This window comes from Solanum verrucosum, unplaced genomic scaffold, assembly GCF_900185275.1.
Source record: "Solanum verrucosum unplaced genomic scaffold, falcon-dt-bn FXZP01000165.1, whole genome shotgun sequence".
NCBI classification, from domain to species: Eukaryota; Viridiplantae; Streptophyta; class Magnoliopsida; order Solanales; family Solanaceae; genus Solanum; species Solanum verrucosum.
The window spans coordinates 2789053-2812058 of record NW_026020340.1 but is presented as its reverse complement, the minus strand read 5'-3'; the positions used below and the strand labels follow the sequence as shown (position 1 = coordinate 2812058).

The following is a 23006-nucleotide window of genomic DNA, read 5'->3' as shown; positions in this document are numbered from 1 at the left end:
AAGCGTGTAATTGATTTTTCGATACAACTTCAGAGATAAATTTATGTCTTTTCCCATTTAAAAACTTGTGCAGTCACTTTGTTGCTAATTAATCTATAGGGTTAGATTTATGCAAATATCCCTTTTTTTAGGTCATTATTTGTAATCCGTCCAATTTTAAATGTTGTGTATATATAGATTTTGAAAAATAATTCGTCGAATAACGTGAAATTCATACATCATCTTCTAACCTTTACAGTAATTTATTAATTTTTAGACTATTGTCTAACGTTTTGTTAGACGGAACCTTTAGATGGCCCACTTGTTATAAATTGTACCTCCAATTGCATCACTCGCACAAAAATAACGGAGTTCTTAATACACACAAAAATGGCGGAAAACAGCAAAAAACTGCATATCGCAGTATTTCCATGGCTAGCTTTTGGTCATATGGTTCCGTATTTAGAGCTCTCAAAGCTCATAGCTCAAAAGGGTCACAAAATTTCCTTCATTTCTACTCCTAGAAACATCGATCGTCTCCCAAAGCTTCCACCAACTCTAGGCCCCTTCTTAAATTTCGGCAAAATTCCTCTGCCCCATGTTGATAAGTTACCGAAAAATGCAGAAGCAACTATTGATTTACGTTATGAGCAAGTCAAGTACCTCAAACTTGCTCAAGATGGACTCAAAGAACCCATTGCTAAGTTTCTCGAATAATCAACTCCTGATTTTATAATCTTCGATTTTGCTTCTTATTGGGTTCCTTCAATTGCTTCAAAATTCAATATTCCCACTGGTTATTTCAGCACATTCATCGCTGCGGTTCTGGGTTTCACCGGACCAGTGCGGGGATTGAACAATGATTATGAAATTCGAAAGACACCGGAGGAATACACCGTTCCCCCAAAATGGATTCCGTTTGAAACTACTGTTGCTTTCATGCTTTTCGAAGTTTTGAGAATCTTCCAAGCTACCATGAAGGGAGAGGAAGAGAACGTTTCTGATGCTTTTCGTATGCATAAAACTTTTGAACTCACTGATTTTTTGCTTGTAAGGAGTTGTTTGGAATTTGAACCAGAATGGTTGAAAGTTGTCGGAGATATTCACCGGAAACCAGTTTTTCCAGTGGGCCAACTTCCGACGACATTGTACGAAGATGATAACACGAAGATTGATGCATGGAGAGAGATAAAATTGTAGCTTGATGAGCAAGAAAAGGGGAAAGTGATTTACGTTGCATTTGGTAGCGAGGTAAAACCGAATCAAAACGAACTCACCGAGGTGACGCTCGGGTTAGAGCTTTCTGGGTTACCATTTTTCTAGGTTTTAAGAACTAAAAAAGGGGAATCTGATGATGAGTTGATTCAACTGTTAGAGTATATACTATTAATCATGTGTTTAGACATAGTATTCTAACAATTTTCAAGATTAAATATCTAAGTGGGAGATTGTTAGGGTATATACTATTAACCATGCATTTAGATATAGTACATTATAACAATTGTGATGGTTAAAAGTCTAAGTGGGAGATTGTTGGGATATATACCATTAACCAAGTGTTAAGAAATAATATTTATTATAGAATAAATATTTACTCAATTTTAATAGATCATATACTCGTTTATGGTGTCTGTTTACTTATATAGTAGATGATTTAGTGTGTAGAGTTTTAGCTTATACACAGATGATTAAATCATCGGTTCTTATAAGTATAAAGTTTTTTGTTCACAATCTAGGATGGAAATTGGACATGCCATCGGTACGATTGTAGCACAAGATTATATGTAATTTATCTTGATTATGGGAACGGTATAGTTCCAACTTCTTGTGCTAGTGCATTTTGTATGTATTGAACGGGACCGAGTAGAGATAGTTGTTTTAGACTGACTGACAAAACATATTCTCTAAATTATTAAATGTACTTATATTCTTAATCCTGATATAACTATTATGATCTATATGTATTAATTATCATTTTGATTTATTAAAAGGTCAGATTCTGATATGGGTCAATATGCCTGGTAAGTTGGATGATAATAATATATATTGCTGAAATAATAAGTTAGTTGATGGAATCCATGTCTCGTTATAGAGATTGATTGATATGCCTTTTTGATAAACTTATAAGTTTTCATCGTGTCCAACCTTGCAAGTGGATTTATGAATCCGACACATGAAATAAGTTAAGTAGTGCTCTAAAGGAAATTAATCATTAAGTTAAATTCATCAGTAATTTAATTTATTGATTAGTATCTGAAATCTTAACATGGGGAATTACATAAGTGTTTAATGGGGAATTATGAAATATAAATAGAGGAGTGCAATTATGAATTTCTAGTGGAATGATTTGTAATTTATTATGGTAAGAATAATTCAAATTAATTATTTGAAACTATTTCCATAATAGGAAGCCTCAGTAATTAATTTTGTGGTCCCTCCAGTGCCCATATTTAACTAGAACTCAGAATCTTATTTCTTAGGGGAAAAAGGAGTAGGCGTGTGTTTTCTTGTTTTTCAAGAAAACTGGGTTTTCTTCTCCTTTTTGGATTGGGGAAGAAATCTCTATACATAGAGTTCTCCTAACCTAGAAAAAGATTGATTAGTTTTCTATTCGATATTTGCCCACCCAAGTATTGAGAGAGTTCAGATGTGAACTTGGGATCACTGTAAAAGACCATGACTATCTTCTAGATTCACTTGAAGGACTATCTAACTTGGGGATTCGCTTGAAGGTATATGTTCATGCTTCAAGAGGTATTTATCGTATTAAATTTCAGTATGTTTATGTGTTCTAGCATGATTATGTGGTCTAGCATAAACAATATTGGTTATCTATTATTCATGTAAGCAGTAAGATTCGAGTATGCTTCCGCTGTGTATATAATTTTCCAACATCAACTACCTGAAGGGTTCGAAGATCGAACAAAGGGAAGGGGAATTGTGTGCACGAGTTGGGTGCCACAACTTAAGATACTGAGTCATGACTCTGTCGGTGTATTTTTGACTCATTCAGGATGGAGTTCAGTAGTTGAAGCAATACAATTTGAGAAGTCATTGGTTCTTTTGACATTTTTGGCCGATCAAGGGCTAAATGCTAGGTTGTTGGAAGAGAAGAAGATGGCGTATTCAATACCAAGAGATGATCGGGACAGGTCGTTCACTCGTGACTCGGTGGCTGAGTCACTGAATTTGGTACTAGTTAAAAAAGAGGGTGAGATTTATCAAGAAAAGATTAAAGAGACGAAAAATCTTTTTTGTGACGAGACAAGACAAAATAATTATGTGGAAAATTTATTAAGTTATCTTCAAAATTATAAAAAGACTAAAATATGAAATGGGAAGAAAAACTTGAGTTTAAATGCATTTTTCAATAATTGTAGTTTTAGATTTTATGGGCAGCAATTATCTGCACCAATAAGGACTTATAATTTTTATTTGAAGGGTGGTTTAGTATATGTGCTATGCAATATTTGTAAAGTAAGAATTTCCTGTTTGATGAATAATAATTTGGTGAATAATATTGTTTTTTTTTGCATTTAGTTAGTGGTGGAATATACGAATATATAGTTTTCAAAATTTGTGAGTAAATTTGATTGGACATTCAAATTATAATGTGCCTTAATTGAATATCTGAATATATTATGAAGTATTAGTATTGAAGATAACAAACATGTGCTCTAGCATATTAAAGTATAACAATAGTACAAAAATACTTATAATTGTATACAATTAGTGTATATGAGTTTACTTCACTAAATTTCCATCGTAGGCATGTGTTTACTTGAAATCAAGCTTGTTGGTTGTTGCCTAGTGTATTTTCGATGTTCATGTATTTTTATTTTAGACTTAGGTCTACATATATTTGTATCACGTATATCATATATATTTTGATATGATATTCATTTAATATATCATATACACTTTATCTTTAAAAGCTTATCAACTCTCCTTAATCCTACCCTCCTTGATTTTTCCTTTTGCAATACTTTAATTTTCTATTCAATTATTGAGATCTTCATACTATTTGACAACTTTTTTATTTGGTATATGTGAGGTGGGGATGGGTATGGGGGGTTCTTGTCTCCCAAAATTATTATTTTGTGTCAGGGGTAGTGGGGGTTGGGATCTCAATAGATGCCATGTGACTATTTTTTACTTTGAAGATTTGATCATTTAAATAAGTTATATTTATGTATATTGATAGGGTATGTAAAAAAAAAATAGGTGTGTTTTTGACACTTAATTTAATTATTAATGTAATATACTTCTTAGTTATCAATTTATCACTTAAATATTTCAGATAATCACTGAACTAATAATTTTTATCTTAGAAAATCACTTTTCTTTTTTATTTCAATTTTTTTTCGCCAAAACAGAAGACTTTCTAAGATAAATTTGTATTCACTCTAATCTCTATACATTTGAGACCCTACGAGGGAGAATTAGCGGCATGTCCTAATAGCACCTAATTAGCGGCACTTTATTGCTAATTAATCTATAGGGTTGATTTATATAAATATCCTTTTTTAGGTCATTATTTGTAATCCGTCCAGTTATCAATGTTGTGTATGTATAGATCTTGAAAAATAATTCTTCTGAATAACGTTAAATTTAGATCAATTGTTTTGTTAAAATATAGTGTTCAACTTTATAAATAATTCTTTACATCGTCTTCTAACATTTACAATAATCTATAAATTTTTAGACTATTGTCTAACGTTTTTTTGGACGGAACCTTTAGATTATAATTAAAAGGCTCATACATTGCAATAGAAATAACAACAAAGCTATTCATGAAATAATTATCCTATAAAATTTCATAATTTATTGTCTGTTTGGTCAAGTCATTTCGGAATTTAGAGAACTTTTATTTTTCATAAAGAACACTATTTCAAATTTGATATATTTGGTCAAAAAAAAAAAAAAAAAATTAAAAGAAGAACACTTTTGAGCAATAACAAAAGCCTCTTTTTTTTAAAAATTGTTACGGGAAAGAAGCTAGAAGCTACCAAAGTAACTAACTCATCATCAATATTTACATCAAATCATATTAATATATTATAATTAATAATAAATTGAAATAAGAGTACCTAATTAATATTAATTAAGTAATAAAAAACATCATACAGTACGTAATTGATTTAATATAAATATAGTATGAAATTTCTCATAAAAGATAGCAAATGGCAGCTTTGTCGATATGCATATTGATATATTCTTGAGATACTCAAGGTTTCAGGATAATGTTTTAGTGACAAAAGAATTGATTCGTTAAAGCAATTTAAAGTATGGTCCACATGAATATATTCCTTCTTATTGGTATGAATTAATTTTCTTTTCATTAATTTAATAAATTGATAACTATACGTGATTGCAGAGGAAGAATTTTCACTTAAAAAATTAAAATTATAAAAAGTATAAATTTAAAAGACGATAAGTGGAATCAACGAAAGTGAATTCGCATTCCTCTAAGCTTATGGGAGGTAATGAAGCAAATAATTAGGTAAGTTGTATTACAATTGTTATGTAATTATAATAATTAGAAAAAAGAATTATTGTAGTCCTATTGGGATAAAAAAAAGAAGGGTAAGTTTAGGCTATAAAATAAAGTGATACACATATTGTGAATATTGAATAACAAGAAGAGAAAAACTCTCCCATTTGCATCTCTTACTCTTCGTTTTCGTTTTCACATCTTTATTTATACGAATGAAAAAAAGAAGTGAAAATAAGATATAACGATAGATGAAAGTACTCCATCAACAAGAGACGAATTAATTAAGTAATCTAAGTCTGTGATTTTGGACCACAGTCATTTTTACTTATTGACTTTTTGATAAATTATTTATGCATTTTAAATAAATTTCTTAGAGACGAGAGGGAGTTGCTCGGCGGGTAAGCACCCCCTCACTTCTAACCCGAAGGTTGCGAGTTCGAGTCATCAAGGGAGCAAAATGGGTGGGAGCTCCTAGGGAGGGTTTAAAATAATAATAATAATAATAATAATAATAATAATAATAATAATAATAATAATAATAATAATAATAATAATATATATATTTCTTAGAACCCCTACTAACGAAGGCAATGTAGAATAGTAGAAATTCATAAAGAAATTATTGAAATTTTCACTAAATAGAGTACCTTATTTTGTCTTACATTGAGATTTAAAAATATATAATATTTGTTAATTCTTAACTTTCCTATAATTTTCCAAGAAATTAATCAAAATTTCAATATAGTTATCATGAAGCTCTTTGTTATTAAATATGGAACTCATTTCTTTTGCTTTCTCTCGAATTATCTTTCCATCATTTCCCACCATTACTAACTTCACTGAGTTGGCTACCGAGTCGCTCGTGTAGGACCCATCCTCTTCGTTTCGTGGTACATCTATACCAACCCCTTTGTCTTCTAGAATTCTAGCATTCAGTCCTTGATCAACCAAAAATGGTAACATAATCAACGAATGACCAAACATTAACCCCTCTATAATCGAACTCCATCCACAATGAGTCAAGAATCCACCAACTGATTCATGACTCAGTATCTTCAACTGAGGTACCCAACTCTTCCATACTATGCCTCGATCTTTGGTTCTTTCCTCAAAACCATCTGGTAGCTCAATGGGGTCCTTATTTCTTGAACCAGATGGTTTCCTTAAGACCCAAAAGAACGGTGATCCAGATAACTCCAACCCACGAGCTAGCTCATTGATTTCACTCTGACCAACCGTCACTTCACTCCCTAGAGCTACATAAACCACTGAACCTTTTGGTTTCTCATCTAACCATTCTTTAATCGATATCCAAGATTCATTTTTTTCATCGCTACTACTTTCCACTATAGGAGGCATTAGCCCCGTAGGAAGCACGGGTATATGATGCAGATCCTCTAGTAAATTCAACCACTGACCTTCGAACTCATGACAATGACGAATAATAATTGCATCCAACCCTCTAATCGTGACACCAACACGATACAAGTCTGAAACTCCAGAAACATTCTTTTGGCTAGACCCCACCATCCACCGCGCCTCGTGGAGGCGATACGCCGCCTTTGTCTCAAATGGGATCCATTTTGGTGGAACCAAAAAATCCTCTAACTTAGGTGGTGAAGTACAATTGTTGGTGTTGATCATGTTCTCAATTGAACCTAAGAAGCAATTGAACCAAGCATTGATTATACCATAGAAAATTCTTGAAATACCTAATTTGGCTGAAATTGGAGCCAACCAATATTGTGCAAAATCTTGAATAATCCAATCAGGACTATTTTTCTCCAAGAAATTTGTCACCTCTTTTTCCATACCATCCATAGCTTTCTTGAGATAAATAATTTCTTCACTTGTGATATCCATAGTAGCCTCAGCATCTTTTGGTAAGCCATCAACATTGGGAAGTGGAATTTTTACAAAAGTTATGGAATTAGAAAATTCAGAGGGAATTTTTGGGAGACGATCAATGTTTCTTGGAGTTGAAATAAACGAAATTTTGTGACCCTTTCGAGCTATGAATTTGGAAAGTTCAAGAAATGGGATGATATGACCAAAAGCTAGCCATGGAAACATAACTATGTGAAGCTTTTTAGTATTATTTTCATCTCCATTAGCCATGGATTTGAGAAATTGTACACAATTTTCTTTTGTTTGTGCTTCTCTATGTTGTTGTTTTCCAGTACTATAAATAATAGCATTATCTTGTTGGTGGAGAATATATTCCTGACAAGACCATACACAAGTGGTGGTTGTTTTTAATTAAAATATATTGATAGTAACAAAATTATGTCACATTCACATTTCAATTCTTGATTTACTTAATTTTGTTTTGGTAACAAATGTTATATTATTCGTATTTTAAATATTCAGTCATGAACGTGCGAGGTTTGTTAGAGTTCAAATCCATAGCCAATGGAGATGAAAGAAATACTAAAATGGTTGACATAGTTATGTTTCCATGACTAGCTTTTGGTCATATCATCCCATTTCTTGAACTTTCAAAATTCATAGCTCGAAAAGGATATAAAATTTCTTTTATTTCAACTCTATATATATGATATTGATAGTCTCCCAAAAAGTCCCTTTCAATTTTCCAATTCCACTTATGTAAAAATCCCACTTTCCAAAATTGATAGATTACCAAAAAGATACAAAGGCCACTAGAGGACATATAACAGTGACTCATAGCCAACTCAATACAGCTAAAAATAGTGGAAAATGATGGAAAGAAATGTGTTCCATAATTGGGGACAACAATCTTCATGATAAGTACGTAGAAAAATGGGAAGAAAGTCAATTTTGTTATTTAGAGCTGATATATCATCGTTATGAAAGAACTCACATATGTCTCTATCGTTACAAAATTGGCTCACATATACTCCTTATTGTTGCAAAAGTGGCTCACATACCCCTATTGTTATAAAATTGGCTCACATATATTTGTTGTTTTTTATACCGAATATATTCTATGAAAATCTAAATACATTGAGACAGTGGACTTTGAATAGAAATAATAAACAGGAGGTGATATTGAATAACAACAATAAGAAGAAAAAATTTCCAACACCTCTTGTTCTTCGTATTCATATCTTTATTTTTACACATACAAAAAGCAGAAATGAAAATAAGATATAACAATAAATAAAATCACTCAATCGAAAAGAGGCGAATTAAGTATTTTAAGTTTATGGTTATAAACCACAATTATTTTTTGGAAGGTTTTAACACATTGAAAAAAGAAAGGAAGGAAAGATTTCACTAAATGGTGTACTTTATTTAATTATTATTATTATTATTATTAATTCTTCCCTTTCCTATGATTTTCCAAGAACTTAATTAGATTTTCTATATACTTATCATGAAGCTCTTTGTTATCAAATATGGAACTCATTTCTTTTGCTTTCTCTCGAATTATCTTTCCATCATTTCCCACCATTATTAACTTCACTGAGTTGGCTACCGAATCACTCGTGTAGGACCCGTCCTCTTCGTTTCGTGGTACTTCTATACCAACCCCTTTGTCTTCTAGAATTCTAACATTCAGTCCTTGATCGACCAGAAATGGTAACATAATCAATGGATGACCAAACATAAGCCCTTCTATAATCGAGCTCCATCCACAATGAGTCAAGAATCCTCCAACTGATTCATGACTCAGTATCTTCAACTGAGGTACCCAACTCTTCCATACTATGCCTCGATCTTTGGTTCTTTCCTCAAAACCATCCGGTAGCTCAATAGGGTCCTTATTTCTTGAACCGGATGGTTTCCTTAAGACCCAAAAGAACGGTGATCCAGATAACTCCAACCCACGAGCTAGCTCATTGATTTCACTCTGACCAACCGTCACTTCACTCCCTAGAGCTATATAAACAATTGAACCTTTCGGTTTCTCATCTAACCATTCGTTAATCGATATCCATGATTCATTTTTTTCATCGGTACTACTTTCCACTATAGGTGGCATTAGCCCCGTAGGAAGCACGGGCATATGATGTAGATCCTCCAGTAACTTCAACCACTGACCTTCGAACTCATGACAATGACGAACAATAATTGCATCCGACCCTCTAATCGTGACACCACAACGATACACGTCTGAAACTCCAGAAACATTCTTTTGGCTAGACCCCACCATCCACCGCGCCTCGTGGAGGCGATATGCCACCTTTGTCTCAAATGGGATCCATTTTGGTGGAACCAAAAAATCTTCCAACTTTGGTGGTGAAGTACAATTGTTAGTGTTGATCATGTTCTCAAAGGAACCATGGAAGGAAATGAACCAAGCATTGAAGATACTATAGAAAATTCTTGATATCCCTAATTTGGCTGAAATTGGAGCCAACCAATATTGTGCAAAATCTTGAATAATCCAATCAGGACTATTTTTCTCTAAAAAATTAGTCACATCTTTTTCCATACCATCCATTGCTATCTTGAGATAAGTCATTTCTTCACTTGTTATAATATCAATAGTGGCCTCAGCATCTTTCGGTAAGCCATCAACATTGGGAAGTGGAATTTTTACAAAAGTTATGGAATTAGAAAATTCAGAGGGAATTTTTGGGAGACTATCAATGTTTCTTGGAGTCGAAATAAATGAAATTTTATGACCCTTTCGAGCTATGAATTTGGAAAGTTCAAGAAATGGGATGATATGACCAAAAGCTAGCCATGGAAACATAACTATGTGAAGCTTTTTAGTATTATTTTCATCTCCATTAGCCATGGATTTCAGAAATTGTATACAATTTTCTTTTGTTTGTGCTTCTCTCTATTGCTTATTACTATCTTTTATTGGCACCTTATACCAATGAACCAGTCTTAAAAAATGTTGACGTTATATTCATGACATGACCATACAAAAGTGGGGGATGTTATTAATTACACCCTCGGGTTTGAATTATTGAGTTTATAATATAGTTCAAAATAAATTAATTATTCAAAATTTAGAAATTTATATAACAAATTCATTAAAATCACTCAATTTAGATCTTCATATCGATAAAATCACTCGATGGAGATAAAAGTAATACAAAAAATCTTCACATGGTTATGTTAGCCATTAGAGAACCAAGGAGAGGAGGGCCCTATGGACAATTTAGTAGTGTAAAGTTAAAAATGGTGGAAAATGATTGAAAGATATTTCGTTAGGACGCCAATGACATGTGTTTCATATTTGGAAATTCAAAAATCTTCGTGATAATCAATGGCGGAATCAAAATTTTATTTTTATGAGTTCTGAATATTATAGCAATGATTTCAAATATTAATAAATTTAATAAGACAAATATTTTATTTTAGTAAAAGTTACTAAGTTTGTCTGAACTCGTATTCGAACTTCTAACTCGATCAACCATGATGTTCTTGAAAGATCATATGAAAAGGTCAAAGTAATGGAAATAGATCTTGAATTTTAAGGACCTGTTCGGTCATGAGAAATTTTTTTTCTTTCTTTTTAAAAAAAAATTAAAAATAGTGTCTGATCATGAAAATTCCAAACACAATTTGAAGTTATGTTTGAAATTTGAAAAGCACACCCAAATTTTTTTTAAAAACAAAGTGAAAAAATATTTACTAGTAGTATGTAATGGCTTATATATGAAATTTAATTTATGATATTATGTGATTATCTGTTTTAGATAATACTCTTTTAAATTAAAGATGTAAAACATTATGTGACTTGCTGACTCTCTATTTGAGATATTACTCTCAAATTTTAATGTAAAACTAAATAAAGTAATCAATTTGGTGAAAATTTTAAGTGCTAATAGAAACGTTAAAGCAAAATCTAGGGACCATAGTTGTGATTTATTCACTTTTTGAAAAGGTGTGGGCTTGTGGCCATAAATTGGACTGAACCATATGTTCATGGGGGATTAAATGCACCAGCAGAAGGGTCATTTGACACTTTTGTCCCTATTTTGTATTGTTATTATTTAATTTTTACTTCACGGAGAAAAAAAAGATCGTGGAGATAAATTTATATTTTCATATCATAATATCTCAAAAGTTTTGGCCACTTTTTGTATCTTTAAAAAAACTCATCCCTCAATAGACGTTAGTTCCATTTCTAAGAGAAATCAAAGAAACGATCAGCATATTTAAAGATCAAATCGTGTAATTAAATCTCAACAAAAGTATTATTGATAGAAAAATATTTTAACTCCAAAACCATGCTTAATTTGTTTGCATAAGCATATTATGCAAAAATATTTGTACTTATTTTCTTTATAATATGTTTCTATGAAAATATTGGAAGTGAACGATGGAATATTAAACAAAAATAGTTGGAACGGACTTTCTTCCTATTTAATCAGAATTAGGGATTTCTAGTTTAAGATTTAAAATTGAATTACTTTTTTTAAGCAGGATGAGTTTTTAGTCTAGAATAGGTACATATATTCTACAAAAATTTAAATTCATCGTTGACTTTAAATAGGAATAATTAGAATAACGTAAAACGTGTTATTAATTACGTGTCCCCTACAAATCACATAGATATTTTTATATTATTAATTAAATGAACTCTTTAATCATAATTATCATTCATTGACTATTATGAGCTAACTATATGGTACCACCACCAATAAAAAAAAAATTCTAACATGTCATAAGAGTAGTAATATATTTTGTTTACACAATTTTATTATATGATCTCAACACTCTTTATAATATAATAGTTGTTCATCATAGCAAAATATTAATAAAAAAAACATATGTTTGGTATTCATCAGTTAATCATTGATGAATTCTTGACTCATTGTGGATCGATGGAGCTCAATTATGGAAGAGCTTATGTTTGGTATTCATCCATAAATTGTGTTACCTTTTTTACAAAGAAATTGGTGTAAAAGTACCAGGAAATGAAAAGGACGGGTCTTATAGGGTGACTTGTAAATATCTTAGTTATATTTTTTAGTCATATTCGCCTTCATAAAATTATGTTTTGTTCAAATATATCCCTTTTCTAACGGAGACAAGGATACAGAGAAAATGTATAGGTGATAAATTTAACTGTTTTCTCAAAGTACAAAAAATAAATTTGATCATTTTTTATGAGATCAATGGAACTTTGATAAAACAATATTGAAATACTTTTTAGTAGGTATATTTATCGAAAAAATAAATCGAAAGTTCACTTTGAGCAGGAATAATTATAATTAGAATAATTATAATTAGAATAATTAACGTGTTACCAAGTGTCTCAAACAAATGACACAGAAATTCTTTTATGATTGATTATTTTACTATTTTGCAACCGCACGCTACCATTATCTATTAATTTATTTATTTATTTTCAATATTTATATCATTAGGGTAATAATATATTTTTGTTTACACAATTTTATAATGTGATCTCAACACTTTATTATATAGTTGTTCATCATAGCAAAACATTAACATAAAAAAGCAAGTTGTTATGGAAACTCAACTTGTCAAATCCATCGTCAATGGAGATGAAAGTAATACTTAAAAGGTTCACATGGTTATGTTTCCATGACTAGATTTTGGTCATACCATCCCATTTCTTGAACTTCCAAAATTCATAGCTCGAAAAGGTTATAAAATTTATTTTATTTCAACTCTATATGATGTTGATAGTCTCCCAAATATTCCCTTTCAATTTTCCAATTCCACTTATGTAAAAATCCCACTTTCCAAAATTGATAGATTCCCAAAAAGATACAAAGGACACTAGAGGACATATAAGAGTGACTCATAGCCAACTCAATACAGCTAAAAATAGTGGAAAATGATGGAAAGAAATGTGTTCCATATTTGGGGACAATAATCTTCATGATAAGTACGTAGAAAAATGGGGAAAAAGTCAATTTTGTCATTTAGAGCTAATATATCATCATTATGAAAATACTCACATATATCTCTATCGTTATAAAATTGGCTCACATATACTCCTTATTGTTGCAAAAGTGGCTCACATACTCCTATCGTTATAAAATTGGCTCACATATATTTGGTGTTTTTTATAACGAATATATTCTATGAAAATCTAAATACATTTAGACAGTTGACTTTGAATAGAAATAATTAAAAGGAGGTGATATTGTGAATATTGAATAACAACAATAAGAAGAAAAATTCTCCAACATCTCTTGTTCTTCGTATCCATATCTTTATTTTTACATATACAAAAAGCAAAAATGAAAATAAGATATAACAATAAATAAAATTACTCCATCGAAAAAAGGCGAATTAAGTATTTTAAGTTTATGGTTATAAACCACAATTATTTTTTGTAAGGTTTTAACACATTAAAAAGGAAAGGAAGGAAAGATTTCACTAAATGGTGTACTTTATTTAATTATTATTATTATTATTATTAATTCTTCCCTTTCCTATGATTTTCCAAGAACTTAATTAGGTTTTCTATATACTTATCCTGAAGCTCTTTGTTATCAAATATGGAACTCATTTCTTTTGCTTTCTCTCGAATTATCTTTCCATCATTTTCCACCATTACTAACTTCACTGAGTTGGCCACTGAGTCGCTAGTGTAGGACCTGTCCTCTTCGTTTCGTGGTACGTCTATACCAACCCCTTTGTCTTCTAAAATTCTAGCATTCGGTCCTTGATCGACCAGAAATGGTAACATAATCAATGGATGACCAAACATAAGCCCTTCTATAATCGAGCTCCATCCACAATGAGTCAAGAACCCGCCAATTGATTCATGACTCAGTATCTTCAACTGAGGTACCCAACTCTTCCATACTATACCTCGATCTTTGGTTCTTTCCTCAAAACCATCCGGTAGCTCAATAGGGTCAGTATTTCCTGACCTGGTGGGCTTCCTCAAGACCCAAAAGAACGGTGATCCAGATAACTCCAATCCACAAGCTAGCTCGTTGATTTCACTTTGACTAATTGTCACTTCACTTCCTAGGGCTACATAAACAACCAAACCTTTTGGTTTCTCATCTAACCATTCTTTAATCGATATCCATGATTCATTTTTTTCATCGCTGCTAATTTCCACTAACGGTGGCATTAGCCCCGTAGGAAGGACGGGCATATGATGTAGATCCTCCAGTAACTTCAACCACTGACCTTCGAACTCATGACAATGACGAACAATAATTGCATCCAACCCTCTAATCGTGACACCACTACGATATATGTCAGAAACGCCAGAAACATTCTTTTGGCTAGACTCCACCATCCACCGCGCCTCGTGGAGGCGATAGGCCGCCTTTGTCTCAAATGGGATCCATTTTGGTGGAACCAAAAAATCCTCCAACTTTGGTGATGAAGTACAATTGTTAGTGTTGATCATGTTCTCAAAGGAACCAAAGAAGGAAATGAACCAAGCATTGATTATACCATAGAAAATTCTTGATATCCCTAATTTGGCTGAAATTGGAGCCAACCAATATTGTGCAAAATCTTGAATAATCCAATCAGGACTATTTTTCTCTAAGAAATTAGTCACATCTTTTTCCATACCATCCATTGCTTTCTTGAGATAAATAATTTCTTCACTTTTGGTAAGCCATCAACATTGAGAAGTGGAATTTTTACAAAAGTTATGGAATTAGAAAATTCATAAGGAATTTTTGGGAGACGATCAATGTTTCTTGGAGTCGAAATAAATGAAATTTTATGACCCTTTCGAGCTATGAATTTGGAAAGTTCAAGAAATGGGATGATATGACCAAAAGCTAGCCATGGAAACATAACTATGTGAAGCTTTTTAGTGTTGTTTACATTGTCATAAAATTTCTTTTATTTCGACTCCAAGAAACATTGATCGTCTCCCAAAAATTCCTTATGAATTTTCTAATTCCATAACTTTTGTAAAAATTCCACTTCCTAAAATTGATGGCTTACCAAAAGATGCTGAGGCCACTATTGATATTATAACAAGTGAAGAAATGACTCATCTTAAGAAAGCAATGGATGGTATGGAAAAAGATGTGACTAATTTCTTAGAGAAAAATAGTCCTGATTGGATTATTCAAGATTTTGCACAATATTGGTTGGCTCCAATTTCAGCCAAATTAGGGATATCAAGAATTTTCTATGGTATCATCAATGCTTGGTTCCTTTGAGAACATGATCGACACCAACAATTGTACTTCACCACCTAAGTTGGAGGATTTTTTGGTACCACCAAAATGGGTTCCATTTGAAACAAAGGCCGCCTATCGCCTCCACGAGGAGCGGTGGATGGTGGAGTCTAGTCAAAAGAATGTTTCTGGCGTTTCAGACATGTATCGTAATGGTGTCACGATTGAAGGTGCAAATGCTATTATTATTCGTCATTGTAATGAGTTTGAAGGTCAATGGTTGAAGTTACTAGAGGATTTGCATCATATGCCCGTGCTTCCTACGGGGTTGATGCCACCTATTGTGGAAAGTAGTAGTGATGAAAAAAATGAATCTTGGATATCGAATAAAGAATGGTTAGATGAGAAACCAAAAGGTTCGATTGTTTATGTAGCACTAGGAAGTGAAGTGACGGTTGGTCAGAGTGAAATTAATGAGCTAGCTCGTGGGTTGGAGTTATCAGGATCACCGTTCTTTTGGGTCTTAAGGAAGTCATCGGGGTTGGGAAATAACGACCCAATTGTGCTACCCAATGGTTTTGAGGAAAGAACTAAAGGTCAAGGCATAGTATGGAAAAGTTGGGCGCCTCAGATGAAGATACTGAGTCATAAATCAGTTGGTGGATTCTTGACTCATTGTGGATGGAGCTCCACTATAGAAGGGCTTATGTTTGGTCGTCCGTTGATTATGTTGCCTTTTTTGGTTGATCAAGGACTGAACGCTAGAATCCTAGAGGACAAATGGGTCGGTGTGGAAGTACCACGAAACGAAGAGAACGGGTCCTACACAAGCAACTCGGTGGCCAACTCGGTGAAGTTAGTAATGGTGGGAAATGATGGAAAGCTAATTCGAGGGAAAGCAAAAGAAATGAGAGCCATATTTGGTAACAAAGAGCTTCAAGATAAGTATATAGAAAATCTTATTAAGTTCTTGGAAAATCATAAGAAAGTAAAGAATTAATGGATGTGGATCTATTTATATATTAATGTGTGAAAAAGTTCCCACCCTTTCCTTTTCTTTTCATTTTTTATTTATTGTTAGTTTGGGTGCTAATTGTGATGTTATGTATAGTTCTTTTAAAATAAATTTGTACTTTATTTTCATTATTTTGGGTTTACTAAGCAATGTGATTGTGGCATTCAATTTTTTGTTTAATCTTATAAGTGAAAACACCACATCCGAAGTTGGGGCGCGTATAGAGAAGATGTTATTAATTATTTCCTCAGTACATATTAGATGAATTATTAAGATCTTTTTTATAATTTAAAATAAGTGAATTGTTGAAAGTTCAAGAGAATTATTGAAATTTTCTTTTTTTTCCATATTTGTTATCCATTTAACAAGATTCTTAACTACAATACATTTTCTAAGAGAATAATTTTAAAAATAATCAGAAGTACCATAGTAGAAAGTAGCATTTCGATTTATTTTCTTAAATACTTTTCTTAAGGAATGTGTCATACTCCAATAATTTACTTAATATGAACTAGAGAGACTCAGAGTCATTGATAGTGTAAGAAATTAATATTATATTATTCATGTTTTAAATGTTTAGTTGTGAACCTTCGTGAGGGTGTTAAAGTAATACCAAAATGCTTCACGTTGTTATGTTTTCAAAGTTCTTTTGGTCATATTATCCCATTTCTTGAACTTTCCAAATTTACCGCTTAAAAGGGTCATATAATTTATTTTATTTTCAACTTTAAGAAATATTGATTGTTTCCTAAAAGATTTTCTCAATTTTTAAATTTCATAATTTTTGTAAAAAGTTCACTTCTCTTTATTGATGTTTTGCCAAAAGATGCAAAGGCCATATAGCCAACTCAATAAAATTAATAATGGTGGGAAATGATGGAAAGAAACATGTTCCATATTTGGGAACAAAAATATTTTAACGATAAGTGTTGGGTCCAGTAAGAATAAAAAGAAAATAGAGAAAGATGAATAGAGGAAACATGAGGTATTTTCATATGCTTTGATAAAAAGCCATTACAAGAAAATTGTGAATTATATGGGATTTTCATGAAGATTAGTACGAAAATCCGTAGAAAACTTATTTTCCTACAATTTTTTATACTAATATCCAAGAAAATCCCTATGTAATTCACACTTTTCTTGTAGTGAGCATTTCTATTTTATTGGCGGTTGAAAAAAAATTCAATTATTCAAATAAATAAATACTTCTACTTTTACAAAATATGAATTATAGCAATGATTTTAAATGTTAATAAATTTAATAAGACAAATATATTATTTTAGTACAAGTTACTAAGTTTGTCTGAACTAGTATTCGAACTTTTCACTCGATCAAACCATAATGTTCTTGGAAGATCATACGAAAAGGTCAAAGTAATGAAATAGATCTTGGATTTTAAGGACCTGTTCGATCATGAATTTTTCTGTTTTTTAAAATAAAATAAAAAATAGTATCTGATCATGAAAATTCCAAACACAATTTGAAATTATGTTTGAAATTTATAAAGCACACCCAAAAAAAATTTTAAATAAAGTGAAAAAAATATTTATTAGTAGTATGTAATGGCTTATATATGGAATTTAATTTATGATATTATGTAATTATCTTTTTGAGATAATACTCTTTTAAATTAAATTTGATGTAAAATATTATGCGACTAGCTGACTATCTATTCGAGATATTACTCTTAAATTTTAATGTAAACAAAATAAAGTAATCAATTTGGTGAAATTTTAAGTGCTAATAGAAACTATAAATCAAAATCTAGGGACCATAGTTGTGATTTATTCACTTTTTGAAAAGTTTTGGCCATAAATTGGACTGAACCATATATTCATGGGGGCTTAAATACATCAGCAGAAGGGTCATTTGACACTTTTGTCCCTATTTTGTATTGTTAATTTTTACTTCATGGAGAAAAAAAAATCGTAGAGATAGATTTATATTTTCATATCATGATATCTCAAAAGTTCTGGCCACGTTTTGTGTCTTTAAAAAAACTCATCCCCCGGTAGACGTTAGTTCCATTTCTAGGAGAAATCAAAGAAACAATCAGCATATTTAAAGAGCAAATCGTGTAATTAAATCTCGGTAGAAGTATTATTGATAAAAAATATTTTAACTCCAAAACTATGCTTAATTTGTGTGTATAAGCATATTATGCAAAAATATTTCTACTTATTTTCTTCATAATATGTTTCTTTGAAAGTATCGGAAGTGAACGATGGAATATTAACAAAAATAGTTGGAACGAACTTTCTTTCAGAATTAGGGATTTCGAGTTTAAGATTTAAAATTGAATCATTATTTTTTAAGCAGGATGAGTCTTTAGTCTAGAATAGGTACATATATTCTACAAAAAATTAAATTCATCATTGACTTTAAATAGAAATAATTAGAATAACGTAAAACGTGTTATTAATTAAGTGTCCCCTACAAATCACATAGTATTTTTCTATTATTAATTAAATGAACTCTTTAATCATAATTATCATTCAATGACTATTATGAGCTAACTTTATGATACCACCACCAATAAATAAAAAATCTAACATGTCATAAGAGTAATAATATATTGTGTTTACACAATTTTATTATATGCTCTCAACACTCTTTATAATATAATAGTTGTTCATCATAGCAAAGCATTAACAAAAAAAAAGTATATGTTTGGTATTCATCAGTTAATCAGTTGGTGGATTCTTGACTGCCACCTTCCTATTTGAGTAAGGAATGAATATCGAACCTCAATTATAGAAAAGCTTATATTTGGTATTCATCTATAGATTATATTACCTATTTTACAAAGAAATTGGTGTAGAAGTACCAGGAAACAAAAAGAACGGGTCTTATAGAATGACTCATAAATACCTTTGTTATATTTTTGAGTCAATATTCACCTTCACAAAATTATGTTTTGTTCAAATATATTCCTTTTCTAACAGAGACAGAGTATGTATAAGTGATAAATTTAACTATTTTCTCAAAGTACAAAAATAAATTTGATCATTATTTATGAGATCAATTGAACTTTGATATAATAATATTGAAATATTTTTTAGTAGGTATATTTTACGAAAATATAAATCCATTGAGATAGTTGACTTTGAGCAGGAATAATTATAATTAGAATAATGTAACGTGTTACCACGTGTCTGAAACAAATGACACACAAACTCTTCTATGATATTATTTATTATTTTTCAACCGCTACCATTATCTATTTATTTATTTATTCAACATGCATGTCATAAGGGTAATAATATATTTTTGGTTGCACAATTTTATAATGCAACACTTTATAATATATATAGTTGTTCATCATAGCAAAACATTAACAACAAAAGCAAATTGTTATGGAAACTGAACTTGTCAAATCCATAGCCAATGGAGATGAAAGTAATACTAAAAAGCTTCACATAGTTATGTTTCCATGGCTAGCTTTTGGTCATATTATTCCATTTCTTGAACTTTCCAAACTCATAGTTCGAAAGGGTCATAAAATTTCTTTTATTTCAACTCCAAGAAACATTGATCGTCTCCCAAAAATTCCTTCTGAATTTTCTAATTCCATAACTTTTGTAAAAATTCCACTTCCTAAAATTGATGACTTACCAAAAGATGTTGAGGCCACTATTGATATTATAACAAGTGAAGAAATGACTTATCTCAAGATAGCAATGGTTGGTATGGAAAAAGATGTGACTATTTTTTTAGAGAATAATTGTCCTGATTGGATCATTCAAGATTTTGCACAATATTGGTTGGCTCCAGTTTCAAAAAGATTAGGTATATCAAGAATTTTCTATAGTATTGTCAATGCTTGGTTCCTTTCGTTCCTTGGTTTCTTTGAGAACATGATCAACACCAACAATTGTACTTCACCACCTAAGTTGGAGGATTTTTTGGTACCGCCAAAACGGATCCCATTTGAAACAAAGGCCGCCTATCGCCTCCACGAGGCGCGGTGGATGGTGAAGTCTAGTCAAAAGAATGTTTCTGGCGTTTCAGACATGTATCGTAATGGTGTCACGATTGAAGGTGCAAATGCTATTATTATTCGTCATTGTAATGAGTTTGAAGGTCAGTGGTTGAAGTTACTAGAGGATTTGCATCATATGCCCGTACTTCCTACGGGGCTAATGCCACCTATAGTGGAAAGTAGTAGCGATGAAAAAAATGAATCATGAATATCGATTAAAGAATGGTTAGATGAGAAACCAAAAGGTTCGGTTGTTTATGTAGCACTAGGAAGTGAAGTGACGGTTGGTCAGAGTGAAATTAATGACCTAGTTCGTGGGTTGGAGTTATCAGGATCACCGTTCTTTTGGGTCTTAAGGAAGTCATCGGGGTTGGGAAATATCGACCCAATTGTGCTACCCGATGGTTTTGAGGAAAGAACTAAAGGTCAAGGCATAGTATGGAAAAGTTGGGCGCCTCAGATGAAGATACTGAGTCATAAATCAGTTGGCGGATTCTTGGCTCATTGTGGATGGAGCTCCACTATAGAAGGGCTTATGTTTGGTCATCCGTTAATTATGTTGCCTTTTTTGGTTGATCAAGGACTGAACGCTAGAATCCTATAGGACAAAGGGGTCGGTGTGGAAGTACCACGAAACGAAGAGAACGGGTCCTACACAAGCAACTCGGTGGCCAACTCGGTGAAGTTAGTAATGGTGGGAAATGATGGAAAGCTAATTCGAGAGAAAGCAAAAGAAATGAGAGCCATATTTGGTAACAAAGAGCTTCATGATAAGTATATAGAAAATCTTATTAATTTCTTGGAAAATCATAGGAAAGTAAAGAATTAATGGATGTGGATCTATTTATATCTTAATGTGTGAAAAAATTCCCACCCTTTCCTTTTCTTTTCTTTTTTTCATTTATTGTTAGTTTGGGTGCTAATTGTGAGCATATCTTAATGTGTGAGCATTTCTACTTTTTGAAGTGATTTTTTTCAACCCTAGTACTTCAATACCAGTCTCGCAGCGGCAAGTGTGTTACACACGCGCCATTTCATTGCCACATCAGCGCCACATTAAAAATTATTAAAATTTTGAGTTTTTAATTCGATCTTTTTTGTTTCTTTTTATTTATACAATTTAGGAAAGGTGAAAATAGAAATTATACAAATTAAATAACTAATTTAAGATGAAGAAATTATAATTTTTTTAATTAAAAAAAGCTTCAAGTTCAGCATAATCAACAAAGCCTTCCATAAGTAAGATCTTGAAGCAACAATAAGGGTGTGTTTGGTATGAAGGAAAATGTTTTCCTGGAAAACAAGTTGATTTTTGACATCTTTTCTCATGTTTGGTTGGTGAGTAGAAAATATTTCCCGGAAAAGATTTTTAGTGTTTGATTTATGAATGATTTTTTTTTTTTGAGAAATATCTTTTATTTTTACTAGGGTAGAAAATAATTTTTGAAATTGAAAATATTTTTTAAAAACAAATTTAAATTTTTTTGGGGATGGGGTGGGGGGGTAGGGCGTGGGTTGAGGGTAGGAGTGAAAAATTGAAATTTTGAAGTTGAAAATATTTTTTAAAACAAACTTAAATTTTTTTTGGGGGGATGGGGGCTGGTAGGGGGTGGGTGGGGGTCGAGGGTTGGGGTGAAAAAATAAAATTTTGAAGTTGAAAATATTTTTTAAAAACAAACTTAAATTTTTTTTTTGGAGGTGGTGGGGGGGGGGGGGGGTGTTGGTAGGGCGTGGGGGGTGGTGGTAGGGGATGGGTGGGGTGGGGGGGCTGGGTAGGGGTGAAAAAAATGAAATTTTGAAATTGAAAATATTTTTTAAAAGCAAACTTAATTTATTTATTTTTTTTTGGGGGGGGGGGGGGGGGGCTGGTACGGGGTGGGTGGGTGGGGGGTCAAGGGTAGGGGTGAAAAAATGAAATTTTGAAATTGAAAATATTTTTTAAAAAACAAACTTAATTTATTTTTTTTTGGGGGGGGGGGCTGGTAGGGGGTGGGTGGGTGGGGGGTCGAGGGTAGGGGTGAAAAAATGAAATTTTGAAATTGAAAAATATTTTTAAAAACAAACTTAAATTATTATTTTTGGGGGTAGGGGGTGGGGGGCTGGGTAGGAGGTGGGTGGGGGTGGGGGTTAAGGGTAGGGTGAAAAAATGAAAATTTGAAGTTGAAAATATTTTTTAAAAACAAACTTAAATTATTTTTTTTGGGGGTGGGTGGGGGGCAGGGTAGGAGGTGCGTGGGGGGGGGGGGGTCAAGGTAGGGTGAAAAATGAATTTTTGAAATTGAAAATATTTTTTAAAAACAAACTTAAATTATTATTTTTGGGGTAGGGGTGGCGAGTAGGGGTGGGTGGGTTGGAGGGGGGGGATCGAGTGTACGGGTGAAAAAAAAAAATTGATAGGGGGGAAGGGGGCAAGGGTAGTGGGTGGGGGTAAAAAAATAAAAAATTGAAATTATAAATATCTTTTTAAAATAATCTTTAATATTTTTTTGGGAGAGGGTGGG

At 32.0% G+C, this 23006-nt stretch overlaps 1 protein-coding gene and 3 pseudogenes across 1 annotated transcript; 3 read left to right on the top strand and 1 right to left on the bottom strand.

Moving 5' to 3' along the window:
* Nucleotides 1-369: 369 nt before the first annotated feature.
* LOC125837232 (UDP-glycosyltransferase 91A1-like) lies at nt 370-3312 on the top strand (annotated as a pseudogene).
* Nucleotides 3313-6081: 2769 nt separating this feature from the next.
* Nucleotides 6082-10216, bottom strand: LOC125837272 (putative UDP-rhamnose:rhamnosyltransferase 1). The gene is made up of 2 exons (XM_049516438.1): nt 9743-10216; nt 6082-7134 (listed from the first exon to the last, which is right to left on the bottom strand). The coding sequence occupies exons 1-2, from the start codon at nt 10203-10205 to the stop codon at nt 6167-6169; spliced, it is 1431 nt and encodes a 476-aa protein (XP_049372395.1). The 5' UTR covers nt 10206-10216; the 3' UTR covers nt 6082-6166.
* Nucleotides 10217-12899: 2683 nt separating this feature from the next.
* LOC125836994 (putative UDP-rhamnose:rhamnosyltransferase 1) lies at nt 12900-16507 on the top strand (annotated as a pseudogene).
* Nucleotides 16508-19868: 3361 nt separating this feature from the next.
* LOC125836993 (putative UDP-rhamnose:rhamnosyltransferase 1) lies at nt 19869-21334 on the top strand (annotated as a pseudogene).
* The last annotated feature ends 1672 nt before the right edge of the window (nt 21335-23006 follow it).